Genomic DNA, 20,510 nt, shown 5'->3' on the forward strand with positions numbered 1-20,510 from the left:
ATCTAAAATGTAAGACCAGAAAATCTAAAATGTAAGACCAGAAACTGTTAAACTCTTAGAGGAGACCCCATGACCAGCAGCCCACCAGGGTCCTCTGTCCACAGGATTCTCTAGGCAAGAATACTGGAGTGGGTTGCCATTTCCTTCTCCAAAATATCGTGTACTGACACATATAAATGGAATCTGAAGAGATGGCACTGATGAATTTATTTTTAGGTCAGCAATGGAGAAACAGACATAGAGAACAGACCTATGGACACGGTGGGAGGAGAGGAGGGAGAAGGGGAGATATATGGAGAGAGTAGAAATTTACAATGCCATATGTAAAATAGACAGCCAATGGGAATTAGCTGTATGACTCGGGGAACCCAAACAGGGGCTCTGCGACAGGCTGGAGGGCGGGATGGGGAGGGAGATGGGAGGGACGTCCAGGAGGGAGGGGACACGGGTATACCCATGGCTGGTTCTTGTTGATGTATGACAGAAAACCACAAAATTCTGCAAAGCAATTATCCTTCAATTCAAGAATTTAAAAAAGAAAAGCTGTCACTATTTCCACTTTCTCCCCTTCCATTTGCCATGAAGTGATGAGACCGGATGCCATGATCTTAGATTTTTAATGTTGTTTCAAGCCAGCTTTTTCACTCTACTCTTTCACCCTCATCAAGAAACTCTTTAGTTCTTCACTGTCTGCCATGAGAGTGGTATCATCTGCATATCTGAAGTTGTTGATATTTCTCCCAACAATCTTGATTCCAGCTTGTGATTCACCCAGTCCAGCATTTTGCATGATGTACTCTGCATGTAAGTTAAATTGTCCTCAAAAAAATTTTATATTTATAAACAATATACAGTAGGGCTCTGATATTAATTTGTTTTTCAGTTTATTAAAGAAGGCTAAAATTCTTAGGAAAAGGAAAAATGAGGGAGGGAATGAAGGAAGAGGAGAGAGAAAAGAAAGGAAAAGGAAAGGAAAAAAACCATTTCCAGGCTCAGTCTGGATCTCCTATCTTGTAGCATCATCCAAATGTTGCTAGATTTTTTCAGAATAATTGTCTCTTTTGATTGGCTTTGCAAATGCCGGTCACCCCAGGAACTGTTTTCCTCTCCACTTACTGAGGTTTTCTCTTTCTCTGTATTGAAGATTTCTTGTTGAGTTTATGTGGTGTCTTTCCTCTGTGTTTTCTGAGACCATTGAATGGCACAGGTACTGTTTTACCCATAATTAGATGCCCCATTGGGAAGAAATATAGATGCTATCTTATTGGCTAAATGATCCATGGAACACCTACAAGGTCGCAGAAGTTATCTTTGTACCTATGTAGCACCCTGTATTACACAGAGTTTGATATGATAGACACACACTGTATTCATTTACCCAAAATAACTTATCAAGTGCCTGATAAGTACCAAGGTGGGTGCCAGCTCATCAGTCAGGAGCAGAAGTTCCAAATATTAACAGAGAAAGTCCCTGGCATTGTGGTAAGACCCTTCTCCGTGTGGGGAGAGGAGGACCTCAGTCCTTGTTGGCAGGAAGATAAATGGCAGACCAGTGGAGTGTATACCTTTATAATGACTGGGAAGGCAGATCTGGATTTAAGTGTCCTCAGGGCTCTACACGACAGCATGGCAGGGGGTAGAGAGCTGGCACACAGCCCCCAGGTCCCATTAGGCCTTATGAAGGTGTGTGGTGTGAGTCAGCAGCCAAGCCTATACATTCAAACCCCTGTTCATCACTCCCCTCTCAGCAGACCTGGGTCTAAGAGTCTGCACACAGGTGGAGAGATGTATTCTGAGGAGAAATATGAAAAGAGGCCCACGCAGTCTTGAGAAACAGGCTCATGACCATGTGGCCAGAGAATTCCAGGGTCTCTGGCACCAAGACCCTGTAGACCACTGTTGTATGATATGGTAGTCATGAAATAACTGTGGTATTATTTGCCTCTGTCATACCTGTCTCCCTCACTAGAATGTCAAGACACCCCCCCCCCCACCGCCCCCACCAATCTTGTCTTCCCAGATGTATATGTTACCAGCCAGGGTTCTTGCCCTCCTTAATCAATAGAGGTTGATAAGAGGCCAGACATGAAATTTAGGCAAGGGGCCCTCTGCTGCACCAGAGGGGAACAAGAACAAACAACAGGTTCCCCTGACCATTCGGTCCTTGAGGCAGGAGTGAGCTGGTTCCTTATATGGCCTGAGGGTAGGGATGTGTCCAGGAGTCAGGCTGGAGGGGTAGCTTAGGCAGTTTTCCCAACCCTTAGGTGGTGGAGTATGCAGGGGGCATGCGTAGTAGCCTGCTTTTTTCCCCCCAAGACTCTGCTTTTGCTCACAGCTCTTCAGAAATGGCAGTTGGATTTTTGGTCTTTTTGGATCTTGTCCATAATTTGTCCTAACTGCAAAAGTGCATGGTTAACTGTAATCCCTTACAGTTTCTTTGGGCTTTCTAGGTGGCACTGGTGGTAAAGAATCCACCTGCCAGTGCTGGAGATGCAAGAGACGTGGGTTCAATCCTTGAGTCAGGAAAACCCCTCAGAGTAGGAAATGGCAACCCACTTCAGTATTATTGCCTGGAAAATCCCATGGACAGAGGAGCCTGGCGGGCTACAGTCCATGGAGTTGCAAAAGAGTCAGACACAACTCAGCATGCACACACCATAGTTTCTTTGTATTTTGTGGCTCAAGGAGACGTTTGTCCAGGTAAAAGCACTGCAGTAAAAGGTCCCAGGTTCCAGTCTGTCTCATACACACTGCTGTTGAGGATACAGTGGTGAAAAAAAAAATCCTTGCCCTTCTCATGGACATTAGATTCTAATGTATGTGGATGTTGGGAGAAGGGAGATCATATTTAGTTTTCTGAGATATTATATTAAATGATTGTCATTTAAATGAAGTGGAAGACATAGGTGTATCTTTGGTTTGGAGTGCTCAAGGTTAGTGTCTGTTTTCACAGTGGAAGCCTCTAGCATGTGACATAAACATGCTGTAGCATCTGTGGAACGGTATCACCAGGCCAAAGGGCAAAGGTCAGCACACATGGCCAGAAGTCACCAACGCCCTCTCTCCTAATACCATCACCTTGGGGATCCAGTGTCAACATATGAATTTGGAGGGGGGGGGTAATGCAAGCATTCAGCCTATGGCATCATGTATTAAATATTTGCAGTTAAAAAATGCTTTCTTATTTGTGGAAAATGAAATATATAAATTGCCTTTTTGAAAAATGTTTTGGTTATGCTGGGTCTTCAGTGCTGTGCTCAGGATTCATCTAGTTGCAGTGGGTGAGGGCTACTTTGGTTGCAGTGCGTGGGCTTCTCACTGCCCCGGCTTCTCTTGTTGCAGAGCACAGGCTCTAGGCAGTCTGGCTTCAGTAGCTGTGGCACTTGCATTCAGCTGCTCTGAGGCATGTGGGATGTTCCCAGACCAGGGATTGAACCCCTGTCCCCTGTATTGATACGTGGATTCTTAACCACTGGACTACCAGGGAAGTCCCATGAATTGCATTTTACCAACTGTCTGTGTCCAATGTTTTCTGAAATACTCTTAATAGAGTCTGGATTCTCTAACATTAATAATATATTAATAGAACCAATGGCATATCTCCAGCTAATCAATCTGAAATTTGCAGCATATTTTTAAACATAGATTTGTATGAACCAGATTGTCTCTAGTTCTTAAATCACTTCCTGAAGGTAGGTTAGCTGCTTAAAGGAGGCAGTAGCTGTTTTGATCAGTAGGATACTTTATTACTAAGTACTACATACCAGGTCCGTTTTCAGCCAACTCCCTGATCGTGTAGCCTTTTTTTATTTTTAATTTTTTTCTATTTTTTTTTCTTTTTTTTTTTTTTCTATTTTTAATATTAAATCTCTCTGAAGCAAAGTCGTATCTTTCTGGAAGGTTAGGCTTTGAGAGCAGTATATTAATAATGAATTACCAAATTACTGAGTCATTTGGCCTGCTTCAGTATCTCACGTATTTCCGCAAAATTATTTAAGCAGTCACATGAAACAGGTCCAGTGTTTCAATGGAAGCTTCAAGTAATTAACACATTGTCTACAGAGAAATGTAATACTTTAAAACATTAACATTTTGTGCCAAAGTACTTTTCTTTTCATTATTGTTTCTTACCTGATATAATTCCCACATCAACAATTACTCTATTTCTTTTTTGGTAATGTGCATCAAGAGTTTTTCAGAAGATCTCAAGTTTTCTTCCCTTCCCCACATGCAAAAAACTTTCAAGGTTAACTCAACAAATTAGGGACAGTGTATATCTGCAAACTCTCTTTTTGCAACACCAAAAATATTTTCAGAGTGTTTTGTTGCACAGTTCATTTGCAACAAGAATGAGGTTTTTACTTCTAGTCAGAAAAATGGTAATGTTACAGAAAAAATTTTAAATTAACTCCCCGAATTAAAAAAATAATAGCCTACTCCTTTATCTTCTGTTATTTTTGTGTAATCCCAGCATTTTTCATACATGAATGTATATGATTATGGAAATGATTCAGGTTTTCAAAATTTCTTTACATTTTTTTTAACCAAATCTTATCGTCATAAACATTTGCCATAATGCCTTTTAGCCTTTGTAACCATTATTAAGGTAGTGTCATAATGTAAGTGTATGAACCATAGTTTAAGACATTTTATTCTTTTTTTATTAATTGATTATTTTAGTTATTTTTGGCTGCACTGGGTCTTCGTTGCTGGGCGCAGGCTTTTCTCCAGTTGCAGCAAGCTAGGGCTATTCTGTGCGGTGGCCTTTCTTGTTGCAGAGCATGGGCTCCAGGTCACAGGGGCTTCAGGAGTTGTGGCACATGGGCTTAATTGCCCCGTGGCATGTGGGATTCTCCCAGACCAGGGATCGAAACCATGTCACCTGCATAGGCAGGCAGATTCTTAACCACTGGACCACCAGAAAAGTCCAAGAATTTTTAAAGTACAATCATTAATCTGGATACCTGTTAGTCAAGAGAGGTATCTAGATACAAACCAAAAGAACATGATTTTCCCAAAGGGTTGTACTGAGAAGCTCTATACAGTCAGCAAAAACAAGACCGGGAGCTGACTGTGGCTCGGGTCATGAACTCCTTATTGCCAAATTCAGACTGAAATTGAACAAAGTGGAGAAAACCACTAGACCATTCAGGTATGACCTAAATCAAATCCCTTATGACTATACAGTGGAAGTGAGAAATAGATTTAAGGGACTAGATCTGATAGACAGAGTGCCTGATTAACTATGGCTGGAGGTTCATGACATTGTACAGGAGACAGGAATCAAGACCATCCCCAAGAAAAAGAAATGCAAAAAAGCAAAATGGCCGTCTGAGGAGGGCTTACAAATAGCTGTGAAAAGAAGAGAAGTGAAAAGCAAAGGAGAAAAGGAAAGATATACCCATTTGAATGCAGAGTTCCAAAGAATAGCAAGGAGAGATGATAAAGCCTTCTGCAGCGATCAGTGCAAAGAAATAGAGGAAAACAATAGAATGGGAAAGACTAGAGATCTCTACAAGAAAATTAGAGATACCAAGGGAACATTTCATGCAAAGATGGGCTCAATAAAGGACAGAAGTGGTAGGGACCTAACAGAAGCAGAAGATATTAAGAAGAGGTGGCAAGAATACACAGAAGAACTGTACAAAAAAGATCTTCACGACCCAGATAATCACGATGGTGTGATCACTCACCTAGAACCAGACATCCTGGAATGTGAAGTCAAGTGGGCCTTAGGAAGCATCACTACGAACAAAGCTAGTGGAGGTGATGGAATTCCAGTTGAGCTATTTCGAATCCTAAAAGACGATGCTGTGAAAATGCTGCACTCAGTATGCCAACAAATTTGGAAAACTCAGCAGCAGCCACAGGACTGGAAAAGGTCAGTTTTCATTCCAATCCCAAAGGAAGGCAATGCCAAAGAATGCTCAAACTACCGCACACTTGCACTCATCTCCCACACTAGTAAAGTAATGCTTAAAATTCTCCAAGCCAGGCTTCAGCAATACACGAACCGTGAACTTCCAGATGTTCAAGCTGGTTTTAGAAAAGGCAGAGGAAGCAGAGATCAAATTGCCAACATCTGCTGGATCATCGAAAAAGCAAGAGAGTTCCAGAAAAACATCTATTTCTGCTTTATTGACTATGCCAAAGCCTTTGACTGTGTGGATCACAACAAACTGTGGAAAATTCTGAAAGAGATGAGCCTACCAGACCATCTGACCTGCCTCTTGAGAAACCTGTATGCAGGTCAGGAAGCAACAGTTAGAACTGGACATGGGACAACGACTGGTTCCAAATAGGAAAAGGAGTATGCCAAGGCTGTATATTGTCACCCTGCTTATTTAACTTATATGCAGAGTACATCATGAGAAACACTGGGCTGGAGGAAGCAGAAGCTGGAATCAAGATTGCCGGGAGAAATATCAATGGTGATTGTAGCAATGAAATTAAAAGACGCTTACTCCTTGGAAGGAAATTTATGACCACCCTGCTGCTGCTGCTGCTGCTAAGTCGCTTCAGTCGTGTCCGACTCTGTGCAACCCCATAGACGGCAGCCCACCAGGCTTTGCCGTCCCTGGGATTCTCTAGGCAGAAACACTGGAGTGGGCTGCCATTTCCTTCTCCAATGCATGAAACTGAAAAGTGAAAGTGAAGTCGCTCAGTTGTGTCACTCTTTGTGACCCCATGGACTGCAGCCTACCAGGCTCCTTTGCCCATGGGATTTTCCAGGCAAGAGTACTGGAGTGGGTTGCCATTGCCTTCTCCAATGACCAACCTAGACAGCATATTAAAAAGCAGAGACATTGCTTTGCCAGCAAAGGTCCATCTAGTCAAGGCTGTTTTTTCCAGTGGTCATGTATGGATGTGAGAGTTGGACTGTGAAGAAAGCTGAGCACCGAAGAATTGATGCTTTTGAACTGTGGTGTTGGAGAAGACTCTTGAGAGTCCCTTGGACTGCAAGGAGATCCAGCCAGTCCATCCTAAAGGAGATCAGTCCTGGGTTTTCATTGCAAGGACTGATGTTGAAGCTGAAACTCCAGTACTTTGACCACCTGATGGAAAGAACTGACTGATTCGAAAAGACCCTGATGCTGAGAAAGATTGAGGGCAGGAGGAGAAGGGGACGACAGAGGATGAGATGGTTGGATGGCATCACCAACTCGATGGACATGGGTTTGGGTGGACTCCGGGAGTTGGTGATGGACAGGGAGGCCTGGTGTGCTGCGATTCATGGGGTCACAAAGAGTCGGACACGACTGAGCGACTGAACTGAACTGAAAGTAAAACAGACTATCAACAGGATGTGAAAGTGTTGGTTGTAGTGTCTCCTCATAACACTATGAATTGGTATTTTGGCAGCAGTACACATTTAATAAGGAAATGCATCTTAATTTAGTGATGCTAAACACTTTTTCCAGATGCTATGACTAGCTGATTTTTTGGTGATCTTGTATCCATATCCTTTGTCTGTTGTTCTCTTACTGTGTTTTGTACCAATAAGAATAACTGCTGTGTGCACAGAAAATTTTAGAGGGGAAAATCTTTCAGGACTGAAGCTCTGTCCCTTTCACAACTCTGTGATTCCCTGGAGGATACATGTGCTGACTGTCCTTGAATGTCTATGGATTGATGGTTCATGGTCACCTTGGCGAATTTTCCCTGGAAGGCAGGAGCCAAGATTCACTGTCTGATGGTTCTGCCACTCAAGAAAAGGCTCACAGCTGGACATGCCATCTTTTGATGTGACCTTTATTTAGTAGTAGAGAGCCTGTGAAGATGTTCCAGAGTTGTTTATTTGTCCAGCTATTAGTTGAATTCCTTTTAAATATATGTTCCAAAATTGCTTGAAGAAATATCTTCTTCCTGTGCTGGCTTGATTTTTTTAAAACATTCCATCTTACTAGAAGTTATATGTATAGTCACGCTTTTTTCTGCTGTGAATTTAAACTCTATCCTCCTAGGACTGGCAGGGGTAGTGTATGAGAAGTAACAGTCTGTAAACAGTCATAGAATATGTCATATTTACAATGTATATTCAACCATCTGTAAGAAAATTCTCAAGAATATTCTTTCTAGTAGCTTTGACTTACTGTACTCAGATTGCATGGGGGGCAATGAGTCTGAGGAGTATTTACATAACTTGCCTGTGGCTACACAATGAGTCATTAGCAGTTTTAGGATTGGAAATATAAGTCCCTGGAATGAAGGAGGGCAATTAATGGAAAAAGAAGCTTCATAGAAAGTAAGTGTTAATCACATTTTCAGAATGTAAAGTCTCTCTTACTTTCCTTGGAAGAAGGAAGCTATATAAATTTTAAGCATAATGTCTTCTCTTTTTAGTAGTTTGCTTGTTATGGAACATGTTTATTTAATCTACTGACTTAGAGCTGACATTTACACTAAGTTAATGAACTTGGTATTTATTGAGGTTTATGATAAAATACCAAGTATATCTTCAGGCTGAAGTTTTTGTTTTATTCTTCTACTCATCATAGCAAATATTTATTGCCATTAACTATGAGTCAGTAAGATTGCTGTGGGTGTGGGTTTTTTTGGCGGGGGTTGGGGGGGGAAGGTTGGCCAAAAAGTTTGTTCTTATGGGAAAAACTCGAACAGATTTTTTAACCAACTCAGTAGTAAGGAAAAGACATCAGAATATTTAGGGATGTTTTAAGGGTATTTGGAAATGTTTAGGAATGCTAAGGAGGCCCTCATACAGCAGAAGAGCTTCAAGATCTAGGATGTGAGAAAGAAAAGGCTCTCTTTCTCTGGTAACCCTTAGTCACATTTAACACATGTTTATAAAGCATGTGTTTTGTGCCAGGCACTGTTCTGAGCACTTGGGATAAATGAGTAAATTAAACAGGAAAAAAGATCTATGCCTTCATGGATATTATATTCTAGTGGAGGGAGAGAGACACTAAACAATAAACATAATTAAACTATATTGTATTTTAGAAGGTGAAAGCTCCAATTTTAAAAAGTAGAACAGGCTAAAGGAGATTAGAGATGCTGGAGGGCTTTGGGGATTGCAACTTTAAATAGGATGGTTAGGAAAGTCCTCATTCAAAGGGCACCGAGACTTCCCTGTTGGTCCAGTGGTTAAGAATCTGCCTTGCGATGCAGAGGACATGGGTTCAGTCCCTAGTCGGGGAACTAGGATCCCACATGCCTCCAGCACCTAAGTCAGCACACCACAACCAGAGAGCCCGTGTGCCACAACTACTGAAGCCCGCACGCTCTGGAGCCTGCATGTCACAACTTCAGAGTCTGTGTGCTTAAAGGAAAGATCCCATGTGCCACAACTAAGACCCTTGGTGCCCTAATTAAAAAAAAAGAAAAGGTTTCAGCTGAGAAAAGACTTAAAGGAGGTGATTGTACTGTGAAGATCTAGGGAGAGAGCTTTCCTGGTGCCTATGAGGAGCTTCAGTGAGGCTGAAGCAAAAAAGAGGTTGTGGGAGAGGTGATCCAACCAAGGAGACTCAGAAAGAGCAGCCAGTAGGTAAGAGAAAGACCACGAGAGCGGTTTGGGAAAGCAACATTGAGAAAGTGAAGGAGAGGATAGGTGCTGGGCTGAGTTGCTTCAGTCATGTCCTGTGCGGCCCTATGAACCGTGGCCCACCAGGCTTCTCTGTCCATAGGATTCTCCAGGCAAGAATACTGGAATGGGTTGCCAGTTCCTTCTCCAGGGAATCTTCCCAGCCCAGGGATTGAACCCCAGTCTCCTGCATTGGCTGGCAGATTCTTTACCACTAGTGCCAGCTGGGAATCCTGAAAGGATGGGGGGGTGGGGAGTGGTTTAGTTGCTAAGTCATGTCTGACTCTTGCGACCCCATGGACTGTAGCCCGCCAGGCTTCTCGGTCCATGGGATTCTCCAGGCAAGAATATAGGAGTGGGTTGCCATTTCCTTTTCCAGGGGATCTTCCCAACTCAGGAACCGAACCCGGGTCTCCTGCATTGTAGGCAGATTCTTTACCAACTGAGCTTCAAGGGAAGCCCCGAAAAGATGGAGAGTGATATTAACCTCCCAAGTAAGATGAACACTGAGAATTGACCATTGGATTTAACCATTTATTGCTGATGACCTTGAGCAGTTTTGAGGGCAGTGGTGGGAGAGAGTAAGTTTTAAAAAGACCCATAGAGAAGAATTGAAATGAGCATGAGCATTTTTTTTCTACAAAGGAGAGGAAAAAAAAATGAGGTAGAAACTGGCAGAGAAAATGGAGTTCAACAGAGGTTTTCTTAGGCAAAGGAAATAATAGTATCATGTCATTTGCATATAATGACAGTTTTTCCTCTTCCCTTCCAGTTTACACACTTTTATTTCATTTTCTTATCAGATTGCTGTGGCTAGGACTGCCAATACTATGCTGAAAAGAAGTAGTGAGAGTGGGCATCCTTGTCTTGTTCCAGATTTTAGCAAGAAGGCTTTCAGCTTTTCATCACTGAGTATTAGATTGGTTTTGGGTTTGCCATTAATAGCTTTTATTATGTTGAGATATGTTCCCTCTATACCTACTTTATTTGGTAAGAGTTTTTAATCATGATTAGATGTTGTCTTTTATCAAATGCTTTTTCTGCATCTATTGAGATAATCATGTGGTTTTTGTCTTTTCTTTTGTTGATGTGGTGTATCACATTGATTAGGCAAAGGGAAATAATAGTATGTGTGTATGCTGAGCAGACTCAGTAGGAAGACTAAAGGTAGTGATGTCCTCTCAGAGTTTATGGCTGTATCCATACCTGTCATGAATTCCTGTACTCCAAATTTCCTGCAAGTGGTTCACTCACTCCTTTTTCCTCATTCGATTTTTTTCAGCAATATTTTGAGAAAGTCCAACTCTCCCAAGCCACTATTTTTCTGCTTCTTGCCTCTTCATTTCCTTTCTCATGAATGAAAAATGAATTTTTAAAGAAGTTATATTAGCATGAAAAACATTTGCCATCTATTACTATCAGTAAATATAATAGGCCTAAAAAACTACCCCACCACACACACACAAATATAGTTGTAATTATGAAGAGAAATTACTTACCCTATGCTTGAAATCCAAAACTCAAAATAATATGAGAATTCCCACATGATATTAGCTTTCTCAAAATGGTTCTTTGTGAAAGTGTCAAATTTTACAAATATTGGACAGAAGCTCTTCTACAAAACATAAACAGCCATCATATGCTTGGTTCGAAGAATAATTAAGTGGTAAGTGTTTTAATGTATTGTAATGTAATGTACTCTGAAAAATATGTAAGTCACATCACTGAGCCTTGGACCTACCATTTCTACTTTTTAATAATTTTAGTTTCAGTGCCACTAGCAATGGTTCCCATTGAACTGAAAGATTACTCAGGAGACACTTGAATTCTAGCCAGCTTCAGACAAGAGTAGCTGCCAGAGAGGCTACTGAAGACCAACTTGCCAAACTTATGTTCATTTTCAGGGAAGAGAGGAAATTTTCAATACCCAGTTTCTTGACTTCCATTGTTTTCCTATCCTAGTTATCTACTTTCCATTGTAGATAAGTAACAAAAAGAATGCTTTCCAGTTGAGATGCTCTGAAGTGAAGAAAATTTCAGGGTAGCAAGCACATTGTCACGAAACTGTGTTACATTGATGAATGAGAAATTATCTGTTTCATTGCACCTTCATTGTGCCTTTGGGAAGATAAAATTGGAGAATCTGTGAAGGTGTGTGGTGTGGAGTGGTTGGAGGGGGAGAGTGTGTCGGAAGAGAGGGGAGAAGGGAAGGGGAGAAAGGGAGTGGGGAGAGTGCCAGGTTCAGCAAAGATAGAGCCAAGAATTTGAAAGTCATCATGACAAATGACCTTTAGAAATGGTTATGTGTGTGCCTGGCAGACAGAAACATGTTTTCTATATCACAGGAAACTATGTTCAATATCTTGTAGTAACCTATATTGGAAAAGAATCTGAAAAAGAATATACATGCATGCACACACACACACAAATATATACCCACATATGTGTGCCCAGTCATGTCTGACTCTTTGCGACCCCATGGACTGTAGCCCACCAGGCTCCTCTGTCCATGGGATTTTACAGGCAAGAATACTGAAGTGGATTGCCATTCTCTTCTCCAGGGGATCTTCCTGACCCAGGGATCGAACCCACATCTCTTGTCTCCTGCATTGGCAGGTGGATTCTTTACCATAGCTCCACCTGAGAAGCCTATATATATATATATATATATACACACACACACACATACACACACATAATATATATAAGTGAATCACTTTACTACACACTTGAAACTAACACAACATTGTAAATCAACTATACTTCAACTTTTAAAAAAATGTTTAAAAACATATTTTTGATTAACAGATGAGTTGCATGTAAGGATCTGTTCTGGCTTTTAATTTTCTGAACTGATTGCATGTATGGAGCTTAAATTTAGATTGCTAAAGGTTGACCCCTATCTCCCATCAATTTTTAGCTTTGTAACCTCTCTCAGGTAACTTCTCTATGCTGAAGTTTTTTCATCAGTGAAAAATGGAGAAAAATTAATGATTAAATTATGTAATATTAGTGAATTCCCATAGTGCCTAGTACAGTATAGGCATTCATTCAAGATTAGCAGTTATGACTCTCCAACATAAATCACAGCAAGATCCTCTATGACCCACCTCCCAGAATATTGGAAATAAAAGCAAAAATAAACAAATGGGACCTAATGAAACTTAAAAGCTTTTGCACTACAAAGGAAACTATAAGTAAGGTGAAAAGACAGCCCTCAGATTGGGAGAAAATAATAGCAAATGAAGAAACAGACAAAGGATTAATCTCAAAAATATACAAGGAACTCCTGCAGCTCAATTCCAGAAAAATAAATGACCCAATCAAAAAATGGGCCAAAGAACTAAACAGACATTTCTCCAAAGAAGACATACAGATGGCTAACAAACACATGAAAAGATGCTCAACATCACTCATTATTAGAGAAATGCAAATCAAAACCACAATGAGTTACCATTACACGCCAGTCAGGATGGCTGCTATCCAAAAAGTCTACAAGCAATAAATGCTGGAGAGGGTGTGGAGAAAAGGGAACCCTCTTACACTGTTGGTGGGAATGCAAACTAGTACAGCCGCTATGGAAAACAGTATGGAGATTTCTTAAAAAACTGGAAATAGAACTGCCATATGACCCAGCAATCCCACTTCTGGGCATACACACTGAGGAAACCAGATCTGAAAGAGACACGTGCACCCCAATGTTCATCGCAGCACTGTTTATAATAGCCAGGACATGGAAGCAACCTAGATGCCCATCAGCAGATGAATGGATAAGGAAGCTGTGGTACATATACACCATGGAATATTACTCAGCTGTTAAAAAGAATTCATTTGAACCAGTTCTAATGAGATGGATGAAGCTGGATCCCATTATACAGAGTGAAGTAAGCCAGAAAGATAAAGACCAATACAGTATACTAACGCATATATATGGAATTTAGAAAGATGGTAACGACAACCCTATATGCAAGACAGAAAAAGAGACACAGAAGTACAGAACAGACTTTTGGACTCTGTGGGAGAAGGCGACGGTGGGATGTTTCGAGGGAACAGCATCGAAACATGTATATTATCTAGGGTGAAACAGATCACCAGTCCAGGTTGGATGCATGAGACAAGTGCTCAGGCCTGGTGCACTGGGAAGACCCAGAGGGATGGGGTGGGGAGGGAGGTGGGAGAGGGGATCGGGATGGGGAATACATGTAAATCCATGGCTGATTCATGTCAATGTATGACAAAACCCACTGAAATGTTGTGAAGTAATTAGCCTCCAACTAATAAAAAAAAAAATATATATATATATATATAAGAAAAAAAAATTAGCAGTTATGTGACTTCCCTGGTGGCCCATTGGTTAACATTCTGCACTGCCAAAGCAGGGGGCATGGGTTCGATCCCTGATTGGGGAACTAAGATCCCACATGCCCCAAGGGGTGGACAAAAGATTTCTTTTTTAATTAACAATCGTTATTATCACTTGTCTACATCATCTAACCTTAATAAATTGATTACTTGAATTCATATAATATAGAAGAGTCTCAAAAGCATCCTGACATTAGCCTTTATGAGATAGTCCTTAATTTAGAAGGAAGAAAATCAGAGAACTCCCTTTAAACCTTAGAAGACTTTATTTTCCCCATAATGTGGAATTTACTGACAACTTAAATGCCACTTCTAATTCAGAAAATCAAACTTGTGTAAGAAGTTTTTCTGCGAGGTCATGCCACATAAATGAAGAGATTCCCAGAATACACATTGCACATGTGTTACCTACAGAGAGAGAAACAGGAGGGAGCTTAAATAAATATACCAGCAGAAGAGCACATTAGCATCCCTGACTGCTCTTCATTCCTTGTCCTCGGGGCCTTAGAATATGCCATTTCCTCTCCTCTATCGCTTTTCCCAGCATATCCCAAGGCTGACTTGTTTTTTCTTTATCTTTTGGGGTATTTCAGCTTGAATATCACCTCTTATGATTATCTCATCTTATCAGTTAAAGTGGTATCTTCCCACCATCATTCTCTCGTCTCAGCCTGTTCACTGTTTTCTCACTGTAATTTTTTTTCTGGTAATTATTTTAATTGGCCTTCTTCACTAGAATGTCAGGCTCCATGATGGGAACAAAGTCATATTCCTAGCATTTAGCTTACAGTTATAGCACTTAATCCCAAAGTATTAAGTACTGAATAAGCACAAGCTGGGATCAAGATTGCCAGGAGAAATATCAATAACCTCAGACATGCAGATGACACCACCCTTATGGCAGAAAGTGAAGAGGAACTAAAAAGCCTCTTGTGAAAGTGAAAGAGGAGAGTGAAAAAGTTGGCTTAAAGCGCAACATTCAGAAAACTAAGATCATGGCATCTGGTCCCATCACCTCATGGGAAATAGATGGGGAGACAGTGGAAACAGTGTCAGACTTTATTTTTGGGGGGCTCCAAAATCACTGCAGATGGTAACTGCAGCCATGAAATTAAAAGACGCTTACGCCTTGGAAGGAAAGTTATGACCACCCTAGATAGCATATTAAAAAGCAGAGACATTACTTTGCCAACAAAGGTCCATCTGGTCAAGGCTATGGTTTTTCCAGTGGTCATGCATGGATGTGAGAGTTGGACTGTGAAGAAAGCTGAGCACCGAAAAATTGATGCTTTTGAACTGTGATATTGGAGAAGACTCTTGAGAGTCCCTTGGACTGCAAGGAGATCCAACCAGTCCATCCTGAAGAAGATCAGTCCTGGGTGTTCATTGGAAGGACTGATGTTGAAGCTGAAACTCCAGTACTTTGGCCACCTCATGCAAACAGTTGACTCATTGGAAAAGACCCTGATGCTGGGAGGGACTGGGGGCAGGAGGAGAAGGGGACAACAGAGGATGAGATGGCTGGATGGCATCACCGACTCTATGGGCATGAGTTTGAGTAAACTCCAGGAGTTTGTGATGGACAGGGAGGCCTGGCATGCTGCGATTCATGGGGTCACAAAGAGTCGGACACGACTGAGCGACTGAACTGAACTGAACTGAAATGCTTGTGGTGGGTGTTTTGGTGTTTTGTTTTGTTTGGGGGCCAAATATAATGTCTTCACCAGTACTTATGAAACTTACACAGAGTATACAAATTTTCCTGTGCTCCTGAGAAAAGTGAAGCTAATATTTTAACTGTTACTTAATCATAACAGGGATGAACTTGCATAGATTTACTACCATCACCTCTGATACTATTTTCAAGTTTATCTAAATGGCAGGCCAGTCACATCTGAGACTTTCATGACTGAATGGGTTTGAATAGTAATTTTGTGACACTGGCAAACCGAAGTAAACAATATTAATGAAAATGGGCTTTATCTCAATAACTTGTATCATTTTTGAACTTTGAGTCAAGAACTCTCATTATCAGTAGGCAATTTATGTTTTTGTTTCTAAAGAAACCAACAAAGCAGAGGTCAGCAATTCATTTTATTAGTGACATTCAGGTGACTTCACAGGGAAAAAGTTAGTTTTTCTAAAACTATGAAAAGAAATGACAATATGAGAAATGAAAGAATCATCTCCCCCAGCCAAGACAAGCAGATGATACAAGACAGAACACTTTTTGTCTTAGTCTTTGTCCTTGGAAGTCTATCCCATTCTGCTTTTTTTCCTAAAAGTGGGCCTGATCAATAAGGAAATGGCTTGTCTATCTGTGCCATAGGACAGTGGTTCCCACCTTCCAGGATCTAATGCCTGATGATCTGAGGTGAAGCTGATATAATAATAATAGGAATAAAGTGCACAATAAAGGTAATGCACTTGAAAGTGAAAGTGTTAATCATTCAGTTATGTCTGACTGTTTGCAACTCCATGGATTTGTAGCCCACAAGGCTCCTCTGTCCATGGAATTCTCCCGGCAAGAATACTGGAGTAGATAGCCATTCTCTTTTCCAGGAAATCTTCCCGATCCAGGGATCAAACTCAGTTCTCCTGCATTATAGGCAGATTCTTCACCACCTGAGCCACTGGAAAAGCCCTTGAATCATCCAGAAACCATTCCGCCCTCAGTAACATGGAGAACTTGCCTTCCACAAAACCAGTCCCTGGTGCCAAAAAGTACCGCTGCCAAAGAAGATCAGGCGGAAGCCACTGACTTAGCATTGTCCTATACATGAGTCCTGTACGTTTGAAATCTTGAGTGTCTGGGATGGGATGCACTTTGGTCTACAATCAAGGTAACCTTTGGATACTATGAGGAATTTGATTTTGCCCAAGAGCATTGCTTTAGGTTTCATATGAAGATTTCCTACAGGAATGGATGACCCACTTGGGATCCAAGAAGCCATTCCTCAATAGACTGATGATTCTTACCCTTTTGGCTTTAAAAGAGGAAGTACAAGAGCACTCAAGAAAAATGTGAAAATAGACATGGAAACAGACATATGATCGAAACAGTAGAGTGCAGCATGAAAAAAACCAACTTTATAAATCCATGAAAATGTATTAAAGGAAAAGGGCAATGCTTCATGTGTAAATATTTGACATAAATTGGAAAACACCAGAAACTGAAGAATAAATAGAAGCATCAGTTAATCCAATTAACATTTCCTGTAAGCAAAGACTGCACTTTTGGAGTAAAGGTCCTGAGGAGATAAGTAAGTGATCCCAGATGAGCTATTGTTAGACATTAGGTGCAGGTTGCATTTTGGAACTGTATGATAAGGAGTGAGAATATTAAGATGTAGAGAAGGAAATCTGAGATGTACCTGCCAGGGCAAATATTACAAAAGTTCAACTAAGCATACTGAAGGAACCCAAGAGATCAGGGGTACAGCTTGTGATGAACCTCATTTGGATTTACGAAAACGACTGCCAGCTCTTCCTGACAGAAGGCAAAATGACCCAGAAAGTCCTTATGGTCCCCAAGGCAAAAGCTTAATTAGATACACCACTTCTAACTGCATAAATCAACACTTCCTCAAGGAAGGAGATTAATTGTAAGGCACACGTTGGGAGGGTGACTTTTGAAAATGCAAGAACTCTGGAGGCTAAACTACACTACCATTTAATAGTGAGGCTTTTTGGGTGGGCGAATTTTAGGCAGAGGTTATTTGTGTGTCTCTTCATTCTGCAATGGATACATGTAACTTCTATAATGAAAAGTGTTTTGAAAGTGTATACTTCACAGATTCAAAGAATGCAAGCCATGGGGACCTCAGTTCAAGTCACAGCTCACCTTGTAAAGTGGTCAGAGGTTACTATATTGTTGCAGATATTCAAAAGATCATTGCCAAAACTCAATGGAGAGGGTGTTTTACACTGCTTGCTTATTTCAACCTGGTAACAGGTCTCAAAATGACTATGTAATTAAAAGCGTCATCTGATTATAAGCAAACGATTTTTAAAATCTTATTTTGTTCATAGTGGGACAAGATCACACACAATTGTGTGTGTGTGTGTTACACTCTTCCTCTCATTACGGGCTTCTTAATAAGAGAAATTTTATATCTTCCCTGAGGTGTGACCTGCCTATGTGGCGGGCCTAATGTCCTTTATGGGATATAACTGTGCTTCTTGGTAATTTTCTACTATGCTAGTCCTGCTGTGGGCATTCCTGATGGCTCCATGGTTTAAAAAAAAAAGACCCTGCAATGCAGGAGACACAGTGTCAATCTCTGGATTAGGAAGATCCCCTGGAGAAGGGAATGGCAACCCACTCCAGTATTCTTGCGTGGGAAATCCCATGGACAGAGGAGCCTGGTGGGCTACAGTCCATATAGTCGCGAAAGAGTCAGACACCACTGAGGGACTAAACAATTCCTGCTATAGGAACCCCTCTGAGAAAATTAGGAATACCCTAGCATGTATGTTGGTGTAGAAAAACTCCTATCCCCCCTGTGAATTTTATAAGAACCAAAAAATTGCAATGCATTTTCTGTGTCCCCATGCATTTTGTATTCACTTGATAAAAATATAAGTAATTATTAATTTATGTTATGATACCACAGTGAGGGTGCATTTGATCTACAGTGTTTATTCTAAAGCCTCTCCTGTATTTTCTATTTAAGTCATGAAGATTGATCTTAATCTTGAAATGAAAGGAATAGGGATGGGGAGGGTTGGGCAAAATGGGGAGAGGGTGGTGGGATGGAGGGAGGGAGGGGGGAAAGTAAGGAAGACTTTCTTAAGAATGCTTTCTTTTTTTGCATGAGACCTTACAAAATAATTGCTCCCCTGCCCAAACAAAACATAGTTTAGAATGCAGTGATAGAATTTTATGTTTACTTTAGGAAACCTGGAAGTGTGTATTTCTTCATAAACTTTCAAAAAAGTAATCCCATTAATACTGGAAATGAATACGTATAATTCTTTCCCAAGCTTCCGTCACTTTATTTATAAGAGTTTGGACTAAATGGTTCTATGAAAATTAACTCCAGCTAATAAATCAACCAAGCTTTTACATTTGTTCCTAATTGCTGTGATAGCAATTCACATGGTTATTTATCTCAGTGACTTTATTTGGAAGGATAGTTGCTTAGTTGGAGAAGCGGTTCAAAGTCACTTTGAGCTCCGTTAAATTCATTGCTTAGCGCTGTGGTTACTTTGAAGTCTTATTTCAGTGAGCAAATCTCTGTCTTGCATTTTGTTTAGGAAATGGAGCCATCAAGAGCGGCTTTTATATTAGAATGGATGAGCATGATTTTATTTCAGTTGCCCAACAATATCATATATCATAGTTATTATCTATGAATTGTCCTATGGCATAGAATATACTTTCCGCAGCAGATTAATGGAAAGAGATCCTTAAGAGGAAAAGAAAAAGGGAGAGAGTACAGGTTTCATCTTCGAGACGTTTCATCTGAAATAGAAGCATGTCAAACATCCCAGGTGCCTGTTACTATAGAATCAAAAAGCCCTTTCCAGCTGTTTACACTTAAGATGCAAAATGGCAATTTGACAGACTAACCGGGTGGTGTGAGCGTCTGCGTAAAAAGGCTACAGGCGGAGCATGCCCAGTGCGGTGAGCGCGTCCTCCGCCCTCCCCCTCCAGATCTCTGAAGATAAGCCTTGAACTTTGCACTTGCAAATGTCACCGCATACGTTTTGCACTAGGTTGGGTTTTTTCCCCCCCTTAAGGTTCTCGAACAACTAATGTCTTTTAACAATCCAAGAGCAGGGAAGCTGAGAGGGTCATAAGATGCATGAAGTTTAGGGCGAATTGATGCCTGTCTTTGGATGCGCTTAGAGTGTTATCTTTAAAGCCATCAAAAGCATCCAAGTGTTGTTTCCCCTCCCCACTGGGATGAGAAAATAAGAATCTCTTTGGATTGGAGTCCTCCGGGGTAGGAAGTGAGAGCCCCGGAGGCCGAAAGGGACGGAGAAGCGGGGGTTTGCCCAGAGCATGGATGGGAACCGAGCAGGGGTTCTGCGGGGCTCAGCGCGCACTGAGGATCGCTGCCCGGGGCTGCAGCTGCGGACGGGAAAGGCGCTGTCTGGCTGATGAAGGCCACCTGGATCAGGCTTCTGAAACGCGCCAAGGGAGGAAGGCTGAAGAATTCGGATATCTGTGTAAGCTTCAGGGCTTTCGTAGAGGGGAGACGTTATTTTGTCGTTGTTTCTGTCGCTGGTACAAGTGAGGGCTGTCTGGGGCTCCTGTGATTAGTAATATGATGCCTATTGCGAGAGAGGGAGCGGAAGAGAGTCCTCTAATCCTCTAGCTCCTTTTCCTCTGCGGTGGTTTATCGCCCTCGGAGCTCCCCCCGGGCAGGTGTTTTCCCGTAGACAGCTTTGATGAAATATCTACTTAAAGGGACTGAAAAAGATATGTTGCTTAAAGATTGAGGGAAGCTGGCAGCTGTTGCCTTACAGTTTTGTCAGAGGAGGCATTGGGTAAAAACAGAGGTACCAAAGGCTGCTTAAGATCAAAGGAGGGGTCATCTATGGTAGTGGCGTCAGAGAGTTCAAGTTGATAACTCCCTTGACTTTATGTTTGTTGTTT

At 41.3% G+C, this 20,510-nt stretch overlaps 1 protein-coding gene across 7 annotated transcripts in view; it reads left to right on the forward strand.

Moving 5' to 3' along the window:
* The window catches only part of CACNB2 (calcium voltage-gated channel auxiliary subunit beta 2), a 408,788-nt gene that overhangs the window by 251,915 nt on the left and 136,363 nt on the right, over nucleotides 1-20,510 (forward strand). The window contains exon 1 of one of the 7 annotated variants that reach the window (XM_043883291.1): nucleotides 19,637-20,080. The exons of 5 other annotated variants lie outside the window; for them this stretch is intronic. In XM_043883291.1, coding sequence (XP_043739226.1) covers nucleotides 20,012-20,080 — 69 coding nt within the window. In that variant the 5' untranslated portion in view covers nucleotides 19,637-20,011. Of the gene's footprint in view, nucleotides 1-19,636; nucleotides 20,081-20,510 lie in introns of those variants that run through there. One more of the 7 variants, XM_043883289.1, reaches the window with a different exon arrangement.

This window comes from Cervus elaphus, chromosome 23 (genome assembly GCF_910594005.1).
Source record: "Cervus elaphus chromosome 23, mCerEla1.1, whole genome shotgun sequence".
In the NCBI taxonomy this organism is placed as follows: Eukaryota; Metazoa; Chordata; class Mammalia; order Artiodactyla; family Cervidae; genus Cervus; species Cervus elaphus.